The sequence below is a fragment of the Oncorhynchus clarkii genome, chromosome 30 (assembly GCF_045791955.1).
Source record: "Oncorhynchus clarkii lewisi isolate Uvic-CL-2024 chromosome 30, UVic_Ocla_1.0, whole genome shotgun sequence".
In the NCBI taxonomy this organism is placed as follows: domain Eukaryota; kingdom Metazoa; phylum Chordata; class Actinopteri; order Salmoniformes; family Salmonidae; genus Oncorhynchus; species Oncorhynchus clarkii.
Window position 1 is genome coordinate 19,362,053 of NC_092176.1, and position 27,511 is coordinate 19,389,563.

The following is a 27,511-nucleotide window of genomic DNA, read 5'->3' on the forward strand; positions in this document are numbered from 1 at the left end:
GTTGTTCTGATTAAAAAAGCAATAAAACTGTCCTTCTTTAGACTAGTTGAGTATCTGGAGCATCTGCACTTGTGGGTTCAATTACAGGCTCAAAATGGCCAAAAACAAAGACCTTTCTTCTGAAACTTTATTAGATGAATATACTTAGACTGTGTGTATTGGGTAAATGTTGTGAAATTGTTAGATATTACCTTATAGACATTGCTGCACTGTCGGAACCAGAACCACAAGCATTTCGCTACACTAACAACATTTACTTAAGTACTTTACACCACTGGCCTTTTATGAACCAATATAACTGATGATTAACATTACATTTATCTGACATTTTCACACCATGACAGTTGCACATGTGCGATTCCTGAAATGACTCTCACCATGTCTTCCCCCCTGGGCTACGTTCACCCTCACTGATAGAAGTTATGAGCTGTAAAACATCAAATCCATTCCATTCCATCTATTATTCCCATATCCTCTCCAGCAGTGACAAAATGACACCATGTATTCTCGCAAATCTGATTGAAGTGTCGTCAGGTGAAATCTCTCCCCCACAGAGAACAAGACGTAACAGAGTGAGGGTATTAAAACACATTTGTGTTTAAATGTGGATATAGAGGAACATGGGTCCAAGTCATCTCATTCCAACAGTACGGATGATGTATGAATGTCATGTGCAGTAATACTGCGTAGTGGGACATAGTGCGCTATGTAAATCAGCCCTGAAGTGGGTCAGGGTATTTACCAAGGTCATATAGCTATACCACCAGCAGTACCACCCTCCCTGCTTCCTCATGAATAATCATCTCATCCATACTCTGAGAACAACTACGTCCTTTCCTTTTTCCAACAACAACGCACCCTACAATGACTGGAGAAAATATACCAAGCATTACTGAATTCACTGGGAATGAACTGGGGTGTGACAAAATACTGTTGCTTTGGCTAACATCTGTTTGACAAGGTAAGCCTGAGGGGTATGGGGATAAGGTCCTTGTACTAGATGTTGACAGAGAGGAAAGAGAGAAGATAGAGTTTACAGATTCAGGAACTGGATAAACTGAACAGAATTGAGTTGTGTTCAAGCAGATTTGTCTCCTTTGTCTCTCTCTCAATTAAATTAAATTTGATTCAAAATGAATTTTATTGGCATGGGAAACATGTGTTTACAATTCCAAAGCAAGTGAAATAAACAAACAAAAGTGAGGACACAGTAAATATTGCACTCAAAAAGTAAAAAAAAAAAAAAGACTTTTCAAGTGTTATATTATCATCAGCTATGTACAGTGTTTTAGCAATGTGCAAATACTAGTACGAATAGTAGGGGATCTAAATAAACAGATACATATTTGTGGTATGTACAATGTTGTTTCTCCTCTCACTCTCCCTTTTCCCCTCTCTCTCTTTCTCAGAATGACAAATGAGAACAACATGAATAACTGATGGCAACACAACTAAAATGGTGTGATGATAACAACCTTTTTAAATCTTAAACAATCACTTAAACAACCTTCCTTTCGCTCCCTCCATCAGGCCATCTTCTTCCCTCATCGCTCCATAATTTTTCACTTACCTTCTCCTCCCTTTCTATACATGATCTCTCTCGACACATACAGATGTGAGTGTGTAAGTGTAACCCTGTGTAGTGTGTATGCTGTGTGTGAGGATTTTTACCTGGTGCTGGGCCTCCTCCAGGTTCCCACTGGCCCACAGAGACAGCCCCAGACGATGGCGGATCTTAGCCTCGTCCTCACGCCGAGCCAGCTGCTCTGCCAGTCGTAGGCCTGGAGAGGGAGGGAGGAAAGAAAGAGAGAGCAAGAGAAATAAAGAGATAGAGAGAGGGATTATAAATAATTTAGAGCTATGGTCAGGCACTCAGGTATCGTTCAGGGTAACAGATGTAAGCATAGCGTGGTCCTGATATTCTGACAGTGAACAGGCTTGAATATTTGGCCTCAGTTGTAAAAGTACATCTCAGTCTGGGGCTCTCTCACTCACACACACACACACACACACACACACACACACACACACACACACACACACACACACACACACACACACACACACACACACACACACACACACACACACAGTAAGAGGCTGTTAGGGCACTAATCTGGGTACCTAGTAATCAATGGTAAGGATCGAGTGGCTGAGCAAACACAAACACACACTTAATGCTTCTGTATAAAGGATGTGCAGGACTAACCAAACATAAGAGGTTTAATAGCGTGTAGAGACAACACTTCCGTACTCTGTCTTCGATTACACGCTCATATATTAGAGCAAAGACCCAACACATATCATCCACTTAACCACACACACACTGGAGATACAAAACACAGAGGATAGATACATCATCTCTTGAAACTCTTTGTGTAGCTCATCACACTGGTCCATAAACTTCCTCTGAGATTCAGCTGAAACACAGGGATATTTTTCCCGTGTTCATTTAGCGTGGCTTTGTCAGATCAGCTGTTGAGAATGCTGTTTGTTTTCCTGTTTCAATCCCTCAAGCGGTGATGCGTATGTCACATTGTTGCATCTGTACTCAGCCTGCCTGCCGACTGCTTGGTTTCACCCAATTACTGTGATGAAACAGACAGTCCACGGAGGGAAATGATGAAAAAGGACAAAGCACTTGGCCACATGTCACATTTGAGGTGCTAACAGCACAGCACGCAAGCTGGGCTTTGAATTGGGCTGCTGACCATGCAAGGCTGTGGATACTAGGTTTATATTAGGTAGAATGATATAATGTATCGTTTCTATTCTTCTGTGACCAGTGGGAAACACGTTTTGGTGTGGGGGAGAAAATGGGCCATTATACACTATATATAGAAAAGTATGTGGACACCCCTTCAAATGAGTGAATTCGGCTATTTCAGGCACACCCGTTGCTGACAGGTGTATAAAATTGAGCACACAGTCATGCAATCTCCAGAGACAAACATTGGCAGTAGAATGGCCTTACTAAAGAGTTCAGTGGCTTTCAACGTGGCACCATCAAATGTCTGCCCTGCTAGAGCTGCCCCGGCCAACTGCAAGTGCTGTTATTGTCAAGTAGAAATGTCTAGGAGCAACAACAGGTCGGCAGCGAAGTGGTAGGCCACACAAGCTCACAGAACGGGATCGTCTGTCCTCGAATGAAACACTCACTACTGAGTTCCAAACTGCCTCTGGAAGCAACGTCAGCACAAGAACTGTTCGTCGGGAGCTTCATGGAATGGGTTTCCGTGGCCGAGCAGCCACACACCATGCGCAAGATCACCATGCGCAATGCCATGCGTCGGCTAGAGTGGTGTAAAGCTCACCGCAATTGGCCTCTGGAGCAGTGGAAACGCGCTCGCTGGAGTGATGAATCACGCTTCACCATCTGGCAGTCCTAAGGACAAGTCTGTGTTTGGCGGATGCCAGGACAATGCTACCTGCCCCAATGCATAGTGCCAACTGTAATGTTTGGTGGAGGAGGAATAATGGTCTGGGGCTGTTTTTCATGGTTCGAGCTAGGCCCTTTAGTTCCAGAGAAAGGAAATCTTAACACTACAGCATACAATGACATTCCAAATGATTCTGTTCTTCCAACTTTGTTACAACAGTTTGGGGAAGGTCCTGTTTCAGCATGACAATGTCTTCGTGCACAAAGTGAGGTTCAAACAGAAATGGTTTGACGAGATCGGTGTGGAAGAACTTGACTGGCCTGCACAGAGCTCTGACATCAACCCCAATGAACACATTTGGGATGAATTGGAACAGCGACTGTGAGCCAGGCCTAATCGCCCAACATCAGTGCCCGACGTCACTAATGGAAGCAAGTCCCCGCAGCAATGTTTCGACATCTAGTGGAAATCCTTCCCAGAAGAGTGGGTGGAGGCTGTTATAGCAGCAAAGGGGGGACCAACTCCATATTAATGCCCATGATTTTGGAATGAGATGTTCGATGAGCAGGTGTCCATATACTTTTGGTCATGTTGTGTATCAAGCGGCCCTCGTCTCACTCTCTCTGCGTTTCCAGACATTCCTGAGAGCGTGACCAGGAAGGAATACCCAACCTCGTATTCCACCAGGCCCCCATGGTTGGGGTCAATACCATTTAAATTCCAGTCAATTCAGTAAGTAAACAAACATTCCAATTCTTCTCAATGAGGAACATTTGAATTTGAATTGAAGTTTGGTTCACTTTTTGAATTGACTGGAATTGAAATGGAGTTGATCCTCACCCTGCCAGGCCCAGCAGCACAGCAGCACAGCACACATCTCTCCCCAGACATCTGCACTGCTCTGTGAGTACACCTTCAGAGAGGCGGGCGTCTTTGAAGCCTGCAACACTTCCCCTCTCTCCTTAAGGGCTCAGACACACCAACAGTGTTTGCTGGCCGAGAGTACTTAGCACCTCTGAACGTAATTTGCAAACCAATAATTGTAGAATTGTGTGAAAAATGTTGGCAGTCAAATGTCTACAGCAGGTGGTCCCTAAAACACTCGCTGAATGATCAACAGACGAACGTGAGATCCACAATCGGTGCAATGTGTGTGAGCATTAACATTCCCCCATAACCCCAACTCCCTCTCTGCCCTCTTTCTCCCTACTCCAGCTTTCTTCCTTTCCTTCAGAATCTCTCTCTTTCTCCCTCTCTGTGTGTGACCGGACTCCTCTAGTCTCAGTAGCCCATTTCATCTTGACATCACTAGCAGGGACAACTCAGGTCTCATTAGTGTCAGGAGCTTGAGAGAGAAAACGGATTGAAATCACCCTTCTCTCTCTCTCTCTCTCTCTCTCTCTCTCTCTCTCTCTCTCTCTCTCTCTCTCTCTCTCTCTCTCTCTCTCTCTCTCTCTCTCTCTCTCTCTCTCTCTCTCTCTCTCTCTCTCTCTCTCTCTCTCTCTCTCTCTCTCTCTCTCTCTCTCTCTCTCTCTCTCTCTCTCTCTCTCTCTCTCATGATGATGCTTCAAAGGCAATTGAAAAACCTGCATGTTTTGCATAACGCGCCAACAGATCCATTGATGACTTGATAGCTACTGCACTGCAAACTGCCCTATCCCACCTGGACAAGAGGATTACCCATGTGAGAATACTGTTCATTGACTACAACTTGGTTTTCAACACGACAGTGCCCTCCAAGCTCTTCAATAAGCTCAGGGCCCTGGGACTAAACCCCTCCCTGTGCAACTGGGTCCTAGATTTCCTGACGGGTCGCCCCCAGGTGGTGAGGGTAGGCAACAACATCTCCTTCACGCTGATCCTTAACACAGTGGCCCCCATGGGGTGTGTGCTCAGCCCCATCCTATACTCCCTGTTCACCCACGACTCCAACTCTAGAGTGTCACCAGTGTCTGGTGGAAAGCAGACTGAACCAGATTTCCCTCTAGAATTTTGCCTGTGCTTAGCTTCATTACATTCGTTTTTTATCCTGAAAAACTCCCCAGTCCTTAACAATTACAAGCATATCCATAATACTTTAGTGCCTTGTTGCAAACATGATGGATGTTTAAGAATATTATTCTGTACAGTCTTCCTTCTATTCACACTGTCAATTAGGTTAGTATTGTGGAGTAACTACAATGTTGTTGATCCATCCTCAGTTTTCTCCTTTCACAGCCATTAAACGCTGTAACTGTTTTAAAGTCACCATTGGCCTCATGGTGAAATTCCTGAGCGGTTTCTTTCCTCTCCGACAACTATGTTAGGAAGTATGCTTGTATCTTTGTAGTGACTGGGTATGTTGATACACCATCCAAGTTATTCATTTCACCATGTTCAAAGGGACATTCCAAGTGTGCTGTTTTACCAATCTCCAATAGGTCTCCTTCTTTGCGAGGCATTGAATAACCTCCCTGGTCTTCGTCATCAGAGATGAGGTAGTCATAAAAAAATCTGGTTAAACACTATTATTGCACAAAGGAGTGAGTCCATGCAACTTATTATGTGAATTGTTAAGCACATTTTTACTTCTGAACTTATTTAGACTTGCCATAACAATGGGGTTAAATACTTATTGACTCAATACATTTCAGCTTTTCATTTTTAATCCATAAAAAAAAACAAAAAAAACGACACTTTGACATTATGGGGTATTGTGTGTAGGCCAGTGATAAAATATATCTCCATTTAATACATTTAAATTCAGACTGTAAGACAACATAATGTGAAAAAAGTCAAGGGGTGTGAATACTGTGTCTGAATCGCGTCCTCTCTCCATCTCTTTTCACATGCTTCCCTTTGTGTTCTCTTCCCTAACTTCTGTGTCACTCTCATGTCGTCACTGTCAGTGTGACTGTCACTATGTGTGCATTTGGTGTGCCCTGCAGGCACAGTCACATAGTGGTGGCTGAATGAGGAAGTGATGGTGGCTCTGTGACTGGCTACACTATGAAGAGCAACTAGAGACCACTTTAATGGCTGCCTGACAGCTGGTGAAGAGATTCACTACAGCTCCGGGGGCCCATGCACCCTGTGACTTTACACACACACAGGCTTGCAGCAGGGCGATACACACTCCTGTATAAATACACACACAAACACAAGGCATTGTGACTGTAAAGAGAATAAAGCCTCACAAAGTGTTACCTAATTATAAATGATATGATGAAAATACTGCAGGCATTAAATCTGCTGTGTCTCTCACACACACACACACTGCTGAAGTCACATGCTGTCACTATAGGCACTCGAGTGGAGCTCCTTTCCTAGGCCTCCTTCCAATTAATATTTTTCAGGATGTGAAAACAAAAAAACAAGCGTGTGGCATAAAAAAAAAGAAAAAAGGAAAACAGAAGCAAAAAAATGTGCCAACTTTTTGGTCTGGGTAGGTTGGCTAGAAATAATTGGCTGTCAAGGATAGGAAAAGTAGTAGTGTGCTTTTTCAAAGCTGGACTAAAGAACAATACAAGGACAGAGTAGGGGACAGTAAGAGGACAGGGAAGAGATAGAGTGGCCTGCCTCCTTTGTTTCCATTAAAACCCAACAAGCAGGGCTGGAACAATGTCTAGGTCACTACAAGCACTGGTGGCTTGGAGGAGAGGAGATGATCATTCTCCCTGTATGCAAACAGGCTTTGGGGAGTAATGCCCTGGGTGTGCCTCTGCATAACGGCTGCTAATGGCACTGATGGCCACGCCCCCTACAGCTCTCTCAGAGTTCTGTAAGCTGTTTCTTGTCAAGTCCTACCTATGACAAACAATCCCTACACTCTTATTGACATAATGAATTTTAGAGAGCCAAGGCTGCAGCTTTTCATTTCGCCATCATCTGTAGAGGACAATGAAGCGTGAGAGGCAGGACTCTGCCAGCCACAGTGTGAGAAAAGATCCTTTGGCAGCTCATTTGAAGGGGGATATAGGTGTGAAGAATTGCAGTCTGTAAACATGCTAAATGCCTCGGCATGCAACACAGGGATGAGCTCACACACACACACACACACACACACACACACACACACACACACACACACACACACACACACACACACACACACACACACACACACACACACACAGGCAACTATACTCACACAAAAAAATCCTCACACAAGCTAATAAAAAACAGATGAAAACACACAGAAAAAATGTAGCATTACAAAATATAAGCTTTAAAAAAAATGCTGCTCTTGGTAGAATTATACTTGGCTCTACTTCAAGATAATTCATTCCTGTCAGATATATATTCCATCTTCGTTGGAAGCTGTCACAGCACCATTCATGTCACTAAAGTCTACATATCTATATGAGTATCCCCCTTCCTCCTATTCCCCAACCCGCTGCTCACCTTCCTGCAGGTACATGACAGCCTGTGAGTAGTTCTGCAGTGCGTGGTGTGTCCTCCCCAGACTGCCGTAGGCTAGGGTCTTGGCCGCCAGGTCGTTGGTCTGAGCTGCAACACTCAGATGCTGCTCCTGGAACACCACTGCACGCTCATAGTTGCCTAGCGACTCGTAGGTGAGGCCCAGGTTGCCATAGGCACGGCCCTGTCTGGCGGGCCTGCCCGTCTCCTCTGCGATCTCCAGGTCACTCTGGTGGCAGCGCAGGGCCGTCTCGTACTCTCCCATGGACTGGTAGACCACGCCCAGGCCACAGCTGGCGTCGCCCTCTAGTGGGCGGTCCTGGGTGTCACGGGCGATGCCTAGCTGGCGCTCCAGACAGGAGATGGCCTGTTCATAGTTCCCCAACTGGCTGTGGAGCGCCCCCAGCTCCCCGTAAGCCTGGGCCTTCCCTCCACACTCCCCCAGCTCATGGGCCACCACCAGACGCTTCTCAAAACACACCAGGGACTGCTGCAGGTTACCCATCGCCCTGCAGGGGGAGACACAGAGTGGCTTAATGAGGGAAAGTCAAACAGTAGGGGAAGGATGGAGATATGCAGGGTCAACTGGGCAGACTGGGACAGAGATGGGATATATTATATGCCTACTAGAAAGGCCCGTAATTGCCATCTGCTCCTCAATATGAACAAACAGACTCGTGCCACAGAGACTGTGTCCTCCAAGTACACTCCTCTCACAGTAACCTTGTTCCTCTCTCTGCTTATCTCCTATCAGGGGGATAGTAGAACAGCTATGATCTAATCTGCACATATGGCCACACTGTGCTATTACGGAAGAATGAGAAACACACATCACATTTGCCATTTGCCAAGCTCTGCATCGTTTCAGTGGGAATGAATATTCAGATACCCAACAAAAAGCACGGCAGATGACTCTCGGAGGACTGTGTGTGTGTGTGTGTGTGTGTGTGTGTGTGTGTAGAGGAAGAGAAAAGGGGCTGCAGGGGAATGAAGCAGGGTTGATGGGTTAATGATGCAATGGGTTGGGGGGTGCTAGATAATATAATTCACCCTCCACTTGGCCTAGATTAGAGGGATGTCACATGGACGATACAGGTTCTGTCTCTCTCTGTGAATAGGCCTACACATCAATAAGACCTGCATTTAAACCCAGGTTTTGTTCTCTTGAACACTGCACAGAAACCCTGCAAATAGACAATTTTTACATTCACAGGCGGAGCAACAACTACCGGATGTCGCTTGAAAAGGACCATTAAAAGAATAAAAGGCTTTAGCTTAATTAATGTTCTCTTTTAAAGAGAGCTCGTTCACTAAAGGCTATGGGAGAGAGAAAGAGAGAGAGAGAGAGAGAGAGAGAGAGAGAGAGAGAGAGAGAGAGAGAGATAGTTAGTGAGGAAGGTAGGAGTCTGATGTACATTCTTCACCTCTCAGCTCATGCATGGCTAATGCAGGGTTCTGTCTGATTGTTATGGTGGCATGTTGATGATGCACAATAAGGGGACAAATCATGTCTGAAATGAGGATTCCATTGCTGCTGCCGTGTTTTGTTTCACAGCGTATTCTCACAGGATGTTATCAGCTCTCAGACACACACAGGGGAGAGAGAAAGAGAAGAAAAGAGTTGTCTTGAATTAGCTGCAGTTCCCCCGGTTTCAGACGTCTGTCAGACAAAGCCTCTTTGCATACCGATCAGCTGGGGGCCAGTAGGCTCAGTGCTGAAGCAGCCAGCACCAGCCTCACTGAGCCTCCCGATCCACAACACCGACCGTCGAGGTGTCTCTAAACTAGGGTGGTCCTGGAAATGGAAGCGCCAACACAAGCAGGAAAACAGCAGCGGGCACAAAAAGAAAAAAGATTATGCAAAGCAGGATTACTATGATTATTAGTAATACCCAGTCAAAGCAAATGATCTGTCACCGCAACAACCAGAGGAAATTGATATCGGCAACTTATTCAAAGGCAGAATGGCTTTCTGCTCGCAACGGTAGCTTAGGAGTGCATTTGAAATATGACGCCTTGCTGTTAAATGTTATTCAAATGAGAAAAATGCTAATTAAAGTTCTATATATACTTTCATCAGCAGTACTCTTCTTCTATGATTAAGATATTAGCTGTTCATAACAGGCAGTAAGAGATGTCATGGTTTTAGTGCTTTCATCCAACCACAGATTTCCCACCAGAGCTAGAGCAGGGTTTTTGTGCTGCAGAGACACCATGTATTCCCAAGCCAATCCTTTAGTGACACTTTAGTCCAATCACTACTTCAAGAAGAGGTCATTTGGACAGATGGCACAGCTTACCTAGAACACTATCTAAGTAACTCATTCAGTTAAAAAACAGGAGTCACTACAGGGCAGGGGTGCTCAACTACTATTTGAGAAGGTTCGGTCACACAAATGTCCTGGGTGGCAAAGGTCAGGATGGATATGTTCTTTATTGGCGAAGTAACAAACCTCCACGGATGCAACCCCAAACTGTCCACACCCCTCTTGCTGGCAGAAATAAAAGTTTTAAAGCTTATTCCTGCAATTCTACACATTTTGCCATGTTATATGTTATATGCCATTTTGCCATATGATACCTGAGTGACAAAACAAAATCAATGAGGCCCCCATGGGCACATAATCTAAATAAGCATAACTGACCTACTTAGTGACCTGATAGGGAGGTATAACCAATCATGTTACAGGTTTCTAAGGATGTCTAGTAAGGGCTACTGAGAGATGTCACTGACCTGTGTCCATTCCCCAGGCCTCGGTAGGCCTTCTCCTGGTCCTGCATCCGGTTAAGGCTCTGGGCCACAGACAGGTACTGGTCATAGTATTTAATGGCCTCTTCAAAGTCCCCTAGGGCCTCGTAACAGTCTCCGAGATTACCATAGGCCCTACCCCGGTCCAGCACGGCCTCGTTGCCACTCAGCTGCTGGAGGGTGGCCAGCTGCTGTTCCAGGTAGCCTATAGCCTCCTCCATCACCCCTACATTCATCTTGGTGATGCCCATGTTGCCATAGACCTGGGCCTCTACCCCGGGGTCCTTCAGTCTGCGGCCCAGCTCTAGCTGCTCCTCGTAGCTCTTGAAGGCCATGGCGTACTTCCCCAGGGCCATGTAGACGGCTGCCAGGTGGCCGTGGGCTTTACACTCCCCAGGCACATCGCCCAGCTCCTGGTACACCTCCAGCTCCTGGGTGTGGTAGCCCAGAGCCTTGTCGTACTTCTGCACCAGTCTGTAGGTGGCACCCAGGGCCGCGTAGGCACACGCCTCCATCCTGCGCTCCTTCACCTGAAACAAAGCACAGATAGGATTTCAGTGCATCAGCAAATATTCAACATCAACAGCCTTACATAAACAGCCTGCCTTGCAAAATCAATGGAGTGCTGGACTTACAGTATATAATGTTAATCTCTCTTACTGTATGCAGACAAAGTGGAGACCTTTCCTGTGACTATGACAGATTAAAAACAGGAGCCAGAGAATCTCACCTGGTGAGCCAGGGCCAGCTGCTGCTCATAGAATTGGATAGCCCCAGTCACGTCCTTCTTGCAGACAAAGATGTCCCCCAGGTTGCCCAGGGCTCTGAAGCGGGCCTGTGCATTATTAAGAGACTGGGCTAGAGAGAGCAGGTACTTCTGACACTCCTCTGCCTTGGTGAAGTCACCCAGAGCCTTGAAGGCCAGTCCCAGGTTACAGTAGGCCTTGGCCTGGCTCAGCTTGTCATGCAGGTCCTTAGCCAGAGCCAGGTCCTGCTCATAGTACTTGACAGCGTCCTGATAGCTTCCCAGGCAGTAGTGGGCGTAGCCCAAGTTGTGGCAGACTTTCCCCTCACTCTCCATGTCCTGGAGGTCAGGGGACAAGCGGAGGTACTGCTCGTAGTAGGGCACGGCTTGGGGGAACTCTCCCCGGGAGCAGTGGAAGTTTCCCAGATTGCCGAGGGCGCGAGCCTCGCTCTGGACGTCTCGCAGCTCACGGGCGATATTGAGGTGGTTCTGGTAGTGCTGCAGGGCACGATCGTGGGCCCCCAGGGCCTGGTAGGCCACGGCCAGGTTACCATGGGTGGAGGCCTGTGAGGCCCGGTCATTGACCTCCATGGAGATCTGTAGCTCCTGGCGGTGGTAGCGTACGGCCTGGTCAAAGGCCCCCAGCGCGTTGTAGGCATTGCCCATGTTACCGTAGGCCCGGCCCTGGGCAGCATAGTCACTGAGCTCCTGGGTGATGGAGAGGTGGGTTTTGTGGAGTTTAAGTGCAGTCTCATAGTCACCTTTCATCTGGTGGATAATGCCTGTGGTTTATGGAAAGGAGAGGAGAGGGAGGTGACAAGATTATCATCCCATTCACAAGAAATCAGGAGAGTTCACTCTGAGTGCCTCATCAGACAGCCACATTATGTAGAAAACAAATAATTTGATAGTTCAAATATGCTCTCAAACTGCAAACATTACACGTAAAAAATATGATCATTAAAATGGAGCACATTCACACAGCTTTATAATTACATCAAAATGGAATCATTAATTTCTTTTTAACTGTCCTTCATGATTGTGTCTTGGAAGAAAATAAGCAAAACCAAAAACTTTTCCACTGGGACTGAAACAACAGAGGGAGAATGAGAGAGAGAAATAGAGCGGGCAGAGACAATCGAAAGCTGAGCAAACAACTTCTAAAAAAATGAGATGAATGTAGAGAACCAATCAATAACTTAGGACTCTGTGCATTGAGCATTTTATCTGTTAGAAATATGATCCTCCTGAAAACAAAAGCTTTGCCCTGCAGCCAGCATGCATGTCCACACACAGCAGAGTGTCTTTCTATCTACCTTCCTTTCCTCTGAGACACACACTGGGCTTTGAGTCCCTCTGACTGTTGTCACCCGGCTTTCCATAAACTTATAATTAAACTCCTAATATCAGAGCGCTGTGGTTCCCTGGAGCGGGGGAACAGAGGAAGAGAGTAGGGGATGGCCGCAGGCTGATGGACGGAGCCAGAGCTGGGGAGGACAGCCCACCACAGGGTTAATGATCACTCACCATAGAGAGAGAGGAACATATGGAGGGGCCTGGCGTGGCGTGGTGGCGGAGCAGCCATTCATCTAACAGGCCTGGCTAACTGTGTCTCTTCTGCGTTAGCATCAGTGTGGGATAATGGGCCTGGGAGATGAGAGGAACCAGCCCCAACCCGCCGCACCACACAGAGGGCACTGGGATGGGGACTGGGCCAGCCTGGGCTGGGATGTGTGGGAAACAGGGAGGACAGGAGAGGGAGGCATTTATGAGTTGTGGTGGGAACTTGATGGTGCCATTGGGATTAGCTACCACCATGTGTGTGACTGTTTTCTGACTTTTCCCTACCAGAACTTTCCACAGTACTGGTGCATGCAGTGGCTAAGTAAACAGAAGGATACAAACGAAACAGCCAACTTAACAGACCCAAAATGACATGACTTCTGTAGCTGTAGATGTGGAGGCATGGCCATTAGAGTTGCCTGTTCAGTTAAAAGCCTTGTATTAGGACTTTGAGATGCCTGACTAGCAGCCCTGCCATTCTGTTGGTCTCTCGTTCGCACTTATACAGTTTCAGGATTCTCTAACACAGACCTTTTTCTTGGCTGCCAGATTTGGAGGAATAGAAGAGTAGTGGTTTAATTAAGCTGTGATAAAAATTCATTTGATTGATTGATTGATTATAAATACAAGTTCAGGTGAAAGAAGAGGTAAATATTTGATCTTGTTTGTAAATACAGGCATCGAGGAAAGGGGATTAACCACACAAGGTACATTGGATGGCAGCATAAAAATAACCTTTGAATAGGTTTTCTTTGATTTGCATAGCCCATCGATAGTGGCGTAAATAACCCCAATCCATAGATGGGCTCACTTTTATGATGATTCGCACACAGTTCCCTCACAGTTTTACAGTGGAAAGGAAACCCCTCCGATGAGGTGGATCAGTAGCTCAGTATTTGTTCATCTATGTGGTTCTGTCTTCAGGTTAAAGTGTCATAGTCTTACCTGGCCCAGTAATCATCAGGTCATCACCTGAAGGAATTAATATGCTAAGAATTCTCCAGAAAAAAAACAAGAGACAGGGCAATGCCTGGTACAGATACAATATGGATTATTAACATACAGTATATAGAATTGATAAACTGCTACTAACTCTATTATTATGACAAATGGTATAGGCATTATAGGCTTTTGACATTTGAGGTTACAGTAGACTGACATTGGCACCTCACATATCATGGACAGAGCCCAGCCCAGCCCGGGCTCAGAGCATGTTAACATTCACGGCAGGCTGGTCGGAGGAGCAATGACAACCTTTTCCCTCTTCAAAGTCATTGCCAAGATTATGCCCTCCCTTTGGAGCTTATCCCACAGAGGGTATAATGCCTATTGATGTATCACCAGCAAACATGGCCCCAGGCCTCCCCTGAGTCCCCTGCTGGAGGCTAAAATTGGAGCTGGAGCTGGGGCTTGAAGGCTGGGGTGGGGGCTGGGGAGAAAGACTGGAGTTGGAGCAGGAAGAGATGAGGACCATGGACTAGGGCTAGTCCTAAGGCTGTGCCCGGGGCCAGACAAGGGGTCAGAAAACAATCTCTGTCTCGTCCACATTGTAAGAGGATTACAAGAACCCCTGGGTCCCTGTATGATAGTAAATAATAGCTGTTCTGCGCCTCAGGTGGAAAATGGTGTTGGTACACAAACCAGATGGAGATGACGGAGATGGTTGGACAGCTGGATAAGAAATGGGAAATGATAGATACACTGATTTCAAATGACCCCACCAAGAAGTTATTCTTAGAGAAAGGAGAGAATGACTTCTGTTGATCCTGGTTATGCCCATGCAATTCACTTCGACTGCATGATAAGCATTTCTCTCAGACTGCACACTAAGCTTTGTTATGTTACATATATTGGCTATAGCCCAGAGGTTATTTGAGTCTGCAGCTCCATTATTCCCATCTGCACAGTGAGCACTTGAGACAATGACTGCAAAAAAGAGGGATCAAACAACAAGGAAAATATCCCTCCACTCATACACAAAATATCCCTCCACACGTACACAAAATATCCCTCCACACGTACACAAAATATCCCTCCACACGTACACAAAATATCCCTCCACACATACACAGACCTACTGTATCCAATTCACCACCACTCCGTATCTAAATACATTAAAAGGGGGGCGATGCGTTGTCACTTTGCATTACACAGGCGCTCAGTGTGAGAGGGAGATGCTGCAGTGATGACTCTGAGGCTTGGTGTCGTGCTCTGAGTAAATCACTGTGTCATTCTGTGCTGTGTGTGGACAGAGGCTGTTGTGGTCTGCTACACTGTGGAGCATTCTGCCAGCTGCTGGCTCTCTCTCTGCTGCTCTGTCCAGCTAAGAGGATTTCCACATCAATGGAGTCTCTGCCACTGTGCCGGGTTGATACCAGGGATAGAAGGAAGATGGCCAATCACCAAGCAGCCCTCAGCCCTGGCCTAGAATCCAAATTCTAGCTCACCTTCCATTTATGCCCTTGTTAACACAAGGGCTTGAAGAATGAATACAAAGCAACATATTCAATTGCTATATAAAAATCAATGGTCTAGAAAATTGCAGGACTAGCAGATGCATACTTGCTTTCTAGACCAGTGTTTCCAAACCCTGGTCCTCCAGTACCCTCAACAGTCCACATTTTTATTATAGCCCTGGACAAACACACCTCATTGAGCTCATTGAGGGCTTGATGATTGAAAACTGAGACAATGTGTGTTTAACAGTTTGATTGGTTTCCACATTGAACTTGCGGTGTGTAGTGGTTGTGTTTTCAGTTTACTGGCTTGATGCTTGGTCCAGAGTGGATAGATAATGTGGAATCAAGTGGAATCAGGTGCGCTTGTCTAGGGTAACAATAAAAATGTGGACTGTTGGGGGCACTGGAGACCAGGGTTGGAAAACACTGGACATCTAGATATTATACATGACTGGGTGTGGTGTGTGGAGACCTGTGGGGGGCGGAAGAGAGCTGGGGGAGAGGAGGCAGGCAGGGCCCTGATTGGGGGTGGGGTGTAGTGGGGTAGGGGTCTGAGCCTGGGTCTGGACTTAGGTACCAAATCCTCCCTCAGAAAACACACGTCTCTCACAGCCTGACAGACACGGTGAGAGAGACAGGAAGACGGAAGATAAAAAGAAAGGGGGATGGATAGATGGATGTGTGCTGAGTGGGAGGCCTGCCAACACAAGCACACACAGACAGGCCGCTGCACCCTCCACCCCTCCGCCTGCCTGCCTGCGGGCCCAGCTGGGCTGGCTTCCTCTCTGCTTTCTCCAGCTGACCCGTCATTACTTCTGGATCTATAATAGCTCTGGAGAGTTAGGTAGCTTATGTTAATGTCCAGTGTATTGAGCAAGACACTTTGGTTTCCGTTTTGTAAAGAGATAAAATGCCATTGAGGGTTGGGCTGAGGAAGAGGCGGGCTATACATTTACTAAATGCAAAGGGAAGCTTTAACGGTGCTGTTTGAGTTAATGGTGACACGGTAAATGCATTCATAAGAAATGCATACGGCACATAGCTATGCGTGGACGGTGGAAATGTGGGAGAATGTTTGAGCGGGCTTCCAGTCCAGTATTTGGCATGGTCCTCTGTCATCAGACTGGGCTGAAGGGGGCCAAGGAGAGGGGGAACTAACTGCTGCTTTTCCATGAACATTGATGTGGGCCAAGCAGCACAGACCTGCTACACTAGGAAGTCTCCAGGAGAAGAGAACAAGACTGGCATCCAATGTAATCACCTCAAACCCCCCTCCCCTCCTTCCACAGACAGTATAGTATCCAGGCTTTCCATTCATGTCCTTCCTGTCTGTGTGTCCTGAACCAGGACCATAGCATCTAGGCTTTCCATTCATGTCATTCCTGTCTGTGTGTCCTGAACCAGGACCATAGTATCTAGGCTTTCCACTCATGTCCTTCCTGTCTGTGTGTCCTGAACCAGGACCATAGTATCTAGGCTTTCCATTCATGTCCTTCCTGTCTGTGTGTCCTGAACCAGGACCATATTATCTAGGCTTTCCATTAATGTCCTTCCTGTCTGGGTGTCCTGAACCAGGACCATAGTATCTAGGCTTTCCATTCATGTCCTTCCTGTCTGTGTGTCCTGAACCAGGACCATAGTATCTAGGCTTTCCATTCATGTCCTTCCTGTCTGTGTGTCCTGAACCAGGACTATAGTATCTAGGCTTTCCATTCATGTCCTTCCTGTCTGTGTGTCCTGAACCAGGACCGTAGTATCTAGGCTTTCCATTCATGTCCTTCCTGTCTGTGTGTCCTGAACCAGGACCATAGTATCTAGGCTTTCCATTCATGTCCTTCCTGTCTGTGTGTCCTGAACCAGGACCATAGTATCTAGGCTTTCCATTCATGTCCTTCCTGTCTGTGTGTCCTGAACCAGGACCATAGTATCTAGGCTTTCCATTCATGTCCTTCCTGTCTGTGTGTCCTGAACCAGGACCATAGTATCTAGGCTTTCTATTCATGTCCTTCCTGTCTGTGTGTCCTGAACCAGGACCATAGTATCTAGGCTTTCAATTCATGTCCTTCCTGTCTGTGTGTCCTGAACCAGGACCATAGCAGGTCGTATTTACCTGTTGTTCACTAACAGACTACCTCCTGATTGGCCCGAGATAAATGCACCTTCTATGATTCGGTTTCCCTCGCTCCCTGTCTCCTTCCCCGTATCATTCTTTCATTCACTCTGACTGTTCCATTAGGCTGGATAAATTCCTCTGTAAATCCAGCCGCTGCCCTCCCGCCTTACAAAAAGACTAGGGTGTTTCCAACGACAACCAACCTGAGAGCTCTCCTTCTCTGACTGCCTCAGTCTGCTTCAGGACACATGGCTGTGTTCCTGTAGTGAGCCATATATCCAACCCCCCCCCCCCCCCCCCCCCCTCCCCCAAATCTCTCCTGCCCCAGTGACAAGATCCAGAATAGTGTTCTTTACGGTTCTGTTAGGCTCTGCTGTTGTTTGGTTGTGTTTCCTGTTTGATTTGAATGTGGCTCAGCATTAAGAGGTCCTCTGGGAGACAGGATGAAAACAAGTGATTGCTTAATTAAAACTCGTACCTCCCTCCCTGTTAATTTATGGAGTCGCCATTTCAAATGACTTTCTGAGATGCAAGAAAAAACAATGACCAGTTGGTTAGAAAATGATAGAGGGGAGGAGGGAGAGGTAGGAGATAAGGGGGTAACAACAACTTCCAAACAAACTTGTTAAAAACCTCTTTGAAGTGAATTGCAGGGAAAATAATATCATTTATATTCTGTTTCATGAATAACAGAAATGTGAGCTAAATGCGAAAGCCACCACTCGAGTCCTCTTCGAGATATTAAAAATTGCTGACTAGGGGGTAGGTTAGCCGGTTAATGAATAATAAATGGAGGCTGGAATGCAACATTTTCATATCCTTTATAGGTCAGCGTGCACTGAGCCAAGGCTCCTGTCACCGCTGGGCATCAGTGAGCCTACCAGCCTCAGTAATAAACATGTTGCCATCCCTGTGCTGAGCGGAGCGGAGTGCTAGCTGGCTACATGTTACCTCTAAGCCATGACAGGGGCCGCTCCACCCTCTCCACATTAACATAGATCATTAGAGAAGAGCTGAGAGAGGGGAATAAAAGTTCTGTGAAGAAACACTTTCTCTCTCTCAACATGTTCTCTCCCCCTCACTATACGACACTGTCATTCTTGTCCCTTTTCTCTTAAGCTTGTTAATCGTACAAGCTTGATCACGTCCTCGTTATGTAGATCAGGGGTTCCCAAACTTTTTCACTCGGGGCCTCCCTTCTAGCATTGGGGAACATTCTAAACCTAACCCCCCCCCCCCAGGGTTAAAGCTTATTTCCTGCAATTCTATAAATTTTGTCATGTCTAATGTCAATTCATGTGATATTTGAGTGACACAATAATTACAACCATATACAGTGCCTTGCGAAAGTATTCGGCCCCCTTGAACTTTGCGACCTTTTGCCACATTTCAGGCTTCAAACATAAAGATATAAAACTGTATTTTTTTGTGAAGAATCAACAACAAGTGGGACACAATCATGAAGTGGAACGACATTTATTGGATATTTCAAACTTTTTAAACAAATCAAAAACTGAAAAATTGGGCGTGCAAAATTATTCAGCCCCTTTACTTTCAGTGCAGCAAACTCTCTCCAGAAGTTCAGTGAGGATCTCTGGATGATCCAATGTTGACCTAAATGACTAATGATGATAAATACAATCCACCTGTGTGTAATCAAGTCTCCGTATAAATGCACCTGCACTGTGATAGTCTCAGAGGTCCGTTAAAAGCGCAGAGAGCATCATGAAGAACAAGGAACACACCAGCCAGGTCCGAGATACTGTTGTGAAGAAGTTTAAAGCCGGATTTGGATACAAAAAGATTTCCCAAGCTTTAAACATCCCAAGGAGCACTGTGCAAGCGATAATATTGAAATGGAAGGAGTATCAGACCACTGCAAATCTACCAAGACCTGGCCGTCCCTCTAAACTTTCAGCTCATACAAGGAGAAGACTGATCAGAGATGTAGCCAAGAGGCCCATGATCACTCTGGATGAACTGCAGAGATCTACAGCTGAGGTGGGAGACTCTGTCCATGGGACAACAATCAGTCGTATATTGCACAAATCTGGCCTTTATGGAAGAGTGGCAAGAATAAAGCCATTTCTTAAAGATATCCATAAAAAGTGTCGTTTACAGTTTGCCACAAGCCAACTAGGAGACACACCAAACATGTGGAAGAAGGTGCTCTGGTCAGATGAAACCAAAATTGAACTTTTTGGCAACAATGCAAGACGTTATGTTTGGCGTAAAAGCAACACAGCTGAACACACCATCCCCACTGTCAAACATGGTGGTGGCAGCATCATGGTTTGGGCCTGCTTTTCTTCAGCAGGGACAGGGAAGATGGTTAAAATTGATGGGAAGATGGATGGAGCCAAATACAGGACCATTCTGGAAGAAAACCTGATGGAGTCTGCAAAAGACCTGAGACTGGGACAGAGATTTGTCTTCCAACAAGACAATGATCCAAAACATAAAGCAAAATCTACAATGGAATGGTTCAAAAATAAACATATCCAGGTGTTAGAATGGCCAAGTCAAAGTCCAGACCTGAATCCAATCGAGAATCTGTGGAAAGAACTGAAAACTGCTGTTCACAAATGCTCTCCATCCAACCTCACTGAGCTCGAGCTGTTTTGCAAGGAGGAATGGGAAAAAAATTCAGTCTCTCGATGTGCAAAACTGATAGAGACATACCCCAAGCGACTTACAGCTGTAATCGCAGCAAAAGGTGGCGCTACAAAGTATTAACTTAAGGGGGCTGAATAATTTTGCATGCCCAATTTTTCAGTTTTTGATTTGTTAAAAAAGTTTGAAATATCCAATAAATGTCGTTCCCCTTCATGATTGTGTCCCACTTGTTGTTGATTCTTCACAAAAAAATACAGTTTTATACCTTTATGTTTGAAGCCTGAAATGTGGCAAAAGGTCGCAAAGTTCAAGGGGGCCGAATACTTTCGCAAGGCACTGTATATGAGCTAAAAAACCTAAATAACATGGGCTAGTTGATCTGGACATTTCTGACAAGTTATAAATAGCTATCTAAGTATACAATGACAAACATGACAAGAGTAACTGATGATGCACTACCCAATTTCGCCCCACAATTTGGGAACTACTAGTGTAGAACATATTGTATCTCTGCATGGTGGTACTTCAGACTGTACAGTAGGCTACAGTATGTCAAGTTGGCTACAGTATGTGGGGGAATGACTAGGCAACAACAACATTCCCCCCTTTACCATCAACACAAACAACAACAACAATGGTGTAATTAGAGAAATTATGCTTTGCATGCCCACTTCATTCTCTGTTATCTTCATTATTCAGCTCTTGGAGAATCAGCTATTAGGTAATTAAGTGATTCATCTATTCAGTTTCAATTACTGGGAGCCTGACAGCCTCAGATTACAATCACTACGGGGGAGGGGGAGAGAGAGAGCGAGAGAGAGAGAGAGAGAGAGAGAGCGAGAGAGAGAGAGAGAGAGGCACCATCAAGCAGAGCAAATGAAAAGAAGGAGAGAAAAAAAGACAAGGAAAGAGAGCAAAGGAGAAACAAGAGGTAGAGACAGGAGGGCACCTTCCACACAATCACCTAGCAGTCCCCTGGGCCTCCTTCCCAGCCATCACCATGAAGAACTGCTGCTTTTCCCTGGCAATACAGAGCAACAGGCCCACTCTTCTCCTCCTCCCATTTCCCCCCATTTATTTTATGGTTTTGTCACCAGCTATGGGTCTTTGACACTACATCAAATACTGTAATTATTGTGCCAAGGAATTTGAAGTATTGTTGCGGTTGATGTATGCTTGCTGTTACTGGTGAGACTAAAGATTATCCTGATACCGAGCTAGTTGAAGGAGAGATAAACCCACGATTAGCTTCCTGTTTGACATACAATGTTAAAGGGATACTTTGGGAATTTGGCAATGAAGCCCTTTATCTACTTCCCCAGAGTCATTTTATGTCTGCATCCAGTGTGAAGGAAGTTAGAGGTAGTTTTGCGAGCCAATGCTGACTAGCGCAATGACTGGAAGTCTATGGAATCCCTTAACATGCTAGCAGTTACCATAGACTTCCAGGCTTTGCGCTAACGCTAGTTAGCAATTGTGCTATCACTAGTTAGAAACTTCCTTCAAACTGCACACAGAGACATAAAAAAGGTATTCATCTGACACTGTCAAAATCCTGAAGTATCCATTTAGTGCTTCATATTGGAAGAGAGGTTTGGATCTCTCTTTCCTATCGGTCATTTCAAACAGCTCTTACACTAAAAGGGCATTATCATAATTTTACAATTTCACAGTATTATTCCAAACTCATGTCTGGAAATATATATAAAACCCTGGAAAATCACATTTTTGATTCCACTGGGCCTTTAAGGGTGGACTACGGTGCACTAGCTCAGCAATGCACTGCCCCCTATTACAGGATTCAAATGTAGCATCATAAACTGTAATCGTTAGAGGCCCTGTTTTATGACCACAAGTAATCAGGATACCTTTATAAATATATATAGATGGGAACCTAAGTGATTACAGCACTGGTTGGGTGTTATGCTGGTCAAAGGCGAGCAGCTTCAATTTATGTTTGGTTGATTAACCTTGGTCCCTGCTTCCACACTCTCTCTTCTGAGGATTAGGAACAAGTCATCCTGGAGCACCATTATGTCTCCTAGTTGTCCATTAGAGTCAGCTTTACAACTGTCTAGATGGCAGTCATAAGTCATCCCACCAACGTATATTATAACGACTGGACTCAAATACAGCTGAATGGGCTACAGATGTCGGATCTTAATGATCCTGCAGCAGGAGTATTTGAATGAATATTGAATATTTATCATCACTGCCAGGGGGCAGCTGGAAGCGATGTTCGTAGGCTATACAATGCTGTACCATACCTACCATACAGATTCTGTTCCAACAGCCCCAGACCCAACCTAATGGAATGGCCCCACCCCATGGCCCATCTGGCAATTTGTCAAATGTATACCAGTTCAATGGTGGCATGTTTCTTAACTTCTTGGTGACAGGGGGCAGTATTTTCACGTCCGGATGAAATGCAAGCCCAAATTCAACTGCCTGCTACTCAACCTCAGAAGATAAGATATCAAATCAAATCAAATTGTATTTGTCACATACACATGGTTAGCAGATGTTAATGCGAGTGTAGCGAAATGCTTGTGCTTCTAGTTCCGACAATGCAGTAATAACCAACAAGTAATCTAGCTAACAATTCAAAAACTACTACCTTATAGACAGACACAAGTGTAAGGGGATAAAGAATATGCACATAAAGATATATGAATGAGTGATGGTACAGAGCGGCATAGGCAAGATACAGTAGATGGTATTGAGTGCAGTATAGACATCCTGGTCCGTGACGGGGCTGCTTTTCTTTTTGTAATCCGTGATTGACTGTAGACCCTGCCACATACCTCTTGTGTCTGAGCCGTTGAATTGAGATTCTACTTTGTCTCTATACTGATGCATAGCTTGTTTGATTGCCTTGCGGAGGGAATAGTTACACTGTTTGTATTCGGTCATGTTTCCGGTCACCTTGCACTGATTAAAAGCAGTGGTTCGCGCTTTCAGTTTCACGCGAATGCTGCCATCAATCCACGGTTTCTGGTTTGGGAATGTTTTAATCGTTGCTATGGGAACGACATCTTCAACGCACGTTCTAATGAACTCGCTCACCGAATCAGCGTATTCGTCAATGTTGTTGTCTGACGCAATACGAAACATATCCCAGTCCACGTGATGGAAGCAGTCTTGGAGTGTGCATATTACTAGTCGATTTGGATAGAAAACACTCTGAAGTTTCTAAAACTGTTTGAATCATGTCTGTGAGTATAACATAACTTATTTAGCAGGCAAAACTCAGAGGACAAACCATTCAGATTCTTTTTTTTTTTTAGGTCACTCTCTTTTCAATGGGTTTCATTGGGAATCCAGAGTTCTAAGGGACCTTCTTGCAGTTCCTATCGCTTCCACTGGATGTCACCAGTCTTTAGAAATTGGTTGAGGTTATTCCTTTGTGTAATGAAGAAGTACGGCCATCATGACCTGAAGTGTACTATTAGATAGAGGCGCGTGACCAGAAAATATGCTACAGTTTGTTTTCTTCCTGTATTGAACACAGATCATCCCGTCTTCAATTTTAGCGATTATTTACTTTAAAAAATACCTAAAGTTGTATTACAAAAGTAGTTTGAAATGTTTTGGCAAAGTTTACAAGTAACTTTTGAGATATTTTGTAGTCACATTGCGCAAGTTGGAACCAGTGTTTTTCTGGATCAAACGCGCCATATAAATGGACATTTTGGATATATATCGACGGAATTAATCGAACAAAAGGACCATTTGTGATGTGTATGAGACATATTGGAGTGCCAACAAAAGAAGCTCGTCAAAGGTAAGGCATGAATTATATTTTTATTTCTGAGCTTTGTGTCGCGCCTGCAGGGTTGAAATATGGTTTCTCTCTTTGTTTACGGAGGTGCTATCCTCAGATAATAGCATTGTTTGCTTTCGCCGAAAAGCCTTTTTGAAATCTGACATGTTGGCTGGATTCACAACAAGTGTAGCTTTAATTTGCTATCTTGCATGTGTGATTTAATGAAAGTTAGATTTTTATAGTAATTTATTTGAATTTGGCGCTCTGCATTTTCTCTGGCTTCTGGCCACGCTAGCGTCCCACACATCCCAGAGAGGTTAAATATAGGATGGCATCTGTGATTTGGTTATGCATACTGTAGGCCTATAATGTGGACTGGAATTATGCACTTCTTTCAAACCATGAAGCTGGGAGAGATGATGGTTCATTGATGATGGTTCATTGACTTGTGCAGGACAGTGATTTAATAGGATAATCGGTGTACCAGGCCAAATGAAATAGATGAATGGGGCTATCAACTCTTTGAGAATTCTTTACAGATATGAATTTCTATCTGTAACTGCTGGCATGTGTGGTGCGCATTAGACCGTTTATTTTGTCCACCCCTTGCATTTTGGAACATTTGCGTGTATTACCATGTGCCCGTTGCTGCGCTTATACTCTGAAGAAATAATGGATTATTACAATTTTAAACAAAACGTTCTGATCTAGTCCATCTGTCTTGTTGTGTTTATAGGCTATGCAGGCTATTTTTAGACTGCAGGTCCACTGGGCATTAGTTCAAGTAGCCTATTTAGGCTATGTGCAGGCTACAGCGTGACTCGTGTTCATTCTTCTGTGGATAACAAACATGTACATATTTGTAGGGGGTAGATGTATTTTTCATTAGGTAACACTTTACTTGGATAGTCAATCTATAGTTGCTCTACAGACTATTAGTAACATTTCAACTAACTATCTACTAAACCTAACCCTATCTCTAACCTTACCCTAACCCTTATTCTAAAATGAACCCTAACACTTATCCTAAACCTAACCCTCTAACCTTACACTAACCCTTATTCTAAACCTAACCCTAACTCTCTAACCTTGCCCTAACCCTTATTCTAAACCTAACCCTAACTCTCTAACCTTACCCTAACCCTTATTCTAAACCTAACCCTAACTCTCTAACCTTGCCCTAACCCTTATTCTAAACCTAACCCTAACTTTAACCTTACCCTAACCCTTATTCTAAACCTAACCCTAACTCTCTAACCTTGCCCTAACCCTTATTCTAAACCTAACCCTAACTCTCTAACCTTACCCTAACCCTTATTCTAAACCTAACCCTAACTCTCTAACCTTACCCTAACCCTTATTCTAAACCTAACCCTAACTCTAACCTTACCCTAACCCTTATTCTAAACCTAACTCTAACTCTAACCTTACCCTAACCCTTATTCTAAACCTAACCCTAACTCTAACCTTACCCTAACCCTTATTCTAAACCTAACCCTAACTCTAACCTTACCCTAACCCTTATTCTAAACCTAACCCTAACTCTAACCTTACCCTAACCCGTATTCTAAACCTAACCCTAACTCTAACCTTACCCTAACCCTTATTCTAAACCTAACCCTAACTGTAACCCCAGCTAGCAGATGATTATCAACAGATAATTTGTTGATAGTATGATAATCTGGACTATCCAAATAAAGTGTGACCATTGTTTTATTACATGTTCAAGGCAAGCAATAGGCAGAATAAACGAGTGGTTGCCTCAGTGCCTGTCTGGTCCAGCGATTACACCCGCTAACCCCGGCATACATACAGTATGCCAGTTGGCATTGGTTCGAATCCGGCCCTTTGACTCATTCTTTCCCATTTTTCAACACTGTTATTGCTCAAAAGCAACAGAAATTACGAAAGAAGTGGGACTGCCCCACTCCTTAAAAAATACCTGTAAGAAAGAATAATAATAGGCAGGTATAATGATAATACAGAAGGATGACGATACAAGCTAGGTCTAATAATATGCCATTTAGCAGTGGGAGGATTTTAACATTAACACATGGATGTGGCAAAGTGCCCGATTCTTGAACGATAATAATGACCACATCATTGTGGCATGATGAAAGAGACAGGGTTGGAGCTGGGGAGTGGGGATGGTCAAATAAAATCAAAGGATATTTGTCACACGCGCCAAATTCAACAGGTGTAGACTTTACAGTGAAATGCTTACTTATGAGCCCTTTCCCAACAATGCAGAATTTAAAAGTAAGAAAAATGTGCCATTTTGTTAATGAATAGTAACACAATAAAATAACAAGACTATATACAAGGACTACCGGTACCGAGTCAGTATGCAGGGGTACTAGGTAGTTGAGGTAATATGTACATGTAAGTAGGGGTAAAAGTGACTGGGCAATCAGGATAGATAATAAACAGAGTAGGAGCAGCATATGTGAAGATTGTGAAAGAGTGTGAAAGTGTGTCTATGTATGTGTGTGTGTGTGTGTGTGTGTGTGTGTGTGTGTGTGTGTGTGTGTGTGTGAGAGTGTTGGAGTGTCAGCGTAGTATGTGTGAGTGTGTAGGTAGAGTTCAGTTAGTGTGTAGGTAGAGTTCAGTGAGTGTGTAGTAGAGTTCAGTGAGTGTGTAGGTAGAGTTCAGTGAGTGTGTAGGTAGAGTTCAGTGAGTGTGTAGGTAGAGTTCAGTGAGTGTGTAGGTAGAGTTCAGTGAGTGTGTAGGTAAAGTTCAGTGAGTGTGTAGGTAGAGTTCAGTGAGTGTGTAGTAGAGTTCAGTGAGTGTGTAGTAGAGTTCAGTGAGTGTGTAGGTAGAGTTCAGTGAGTGTGTAGGTAGAGTTCAGTGAGTGTGTAGGTAGAGTTCAGTGAGTGTGTAGGTAGAGTTCAGTGAGTGTGTAGGTAGAGTTCAGTGAGTGTGTAGGTAGAGTTCAGTGAGTGTGTAGGTAGAGTTCAGTGAGTGTGTAGGTAGAGTTCAGTGAGTGTGTATAGTGCCGGTGCAAGAGAGTCAGTGCCAATAAAAAGGGGGTCAATAGTCAGGGTAGCCATTTGATTAACTGTTCAGCTGGCTTGGAAGTTGTTCAGGAGCCTTTTGGTCCCAGACTTGGCGCTCCGGTTCCACTTGCTGTGCGGTAGCAGAGAGAACAGTCTATGACTTTGGTGGCTGGAGTCTTCATCTGACACCGCCTGGTATAGAGGTCCTGTATGACAGGGAACTCAGCCCCAGTGATGTACTGGGCCGTACGCACTACCTTATCGCCTTATGGTTGTATGCCAAGCAATTCCTATACCAAGTGGCGATGCAGCCAGTCAAGATGTTCTCAATTGTGCAGCAGTATAACTTTTTGAGGATCTGAGGGCCCATGCTAAATCTTTTCAGCCTCATGAGCGGGAAGAGGCATTGTCATGCCCTCTTCACGACTGTGTTTGTGTGTTTGGACCATGACAGGTCCTTAGTGATGTGGGCACAGAGGAACTTGAAGCTCTGGGATGGAGATTTGTCTTCCAACAAGACAATGATCCAAAACATAAAGCAAAATCTACAATGGAATGGTTCAAAAATAAACATATCCAGGTGTTAGAATGGCCAAGTCAAAGTCCAGACCTGAATCCAATCGAGAATCTGTGGAAAGAACTGAAAACTGCTGTTCACAAATGCTCTCCATCCAACCTCACTGAGCTCGAGCTGTTTTGCAAGGAGGAATGGGAAAAAATTTCAGT

General features: G+C 44.8%; 1 protein-coding gene across 2 annotated transcripts in view; it reads right to left on the reverse strand.

Moving 5' to 3' along the window:
• The window catches only part of LOC139389960 (tetratricopeptide repeat protein 28-like), a 208,419-nt gene that overhangs the window by 24,413 nt on the left and 156,495 nt on the right, over positions 1–27,511 (reverse strand). For both annotated transcript variants that reach the window (XM_071137012.1, XM_071137011.1), the window contains exons 6-9: positions 11,258–12,054; positions 10,513–11,057; positions 7,764–8,287; positions 1,672–1,781 (exon numbers count right to left, since the gene is read on the reverse strand). In XM_071137012.1, coding sequence (XP_070993113.1) covers positions 1,672–1,781; positions 7,764–8,287; positions 10,513–11,057; positions 11,258–12,054 — 1,976 coding nt within the window. The remainder of the gene's footprint in view (positions 1–1,671; positions 1,782–7,763; positions 8,288–10,512; positions 11,058–11,257; positions 12,055–27,511) is intronic.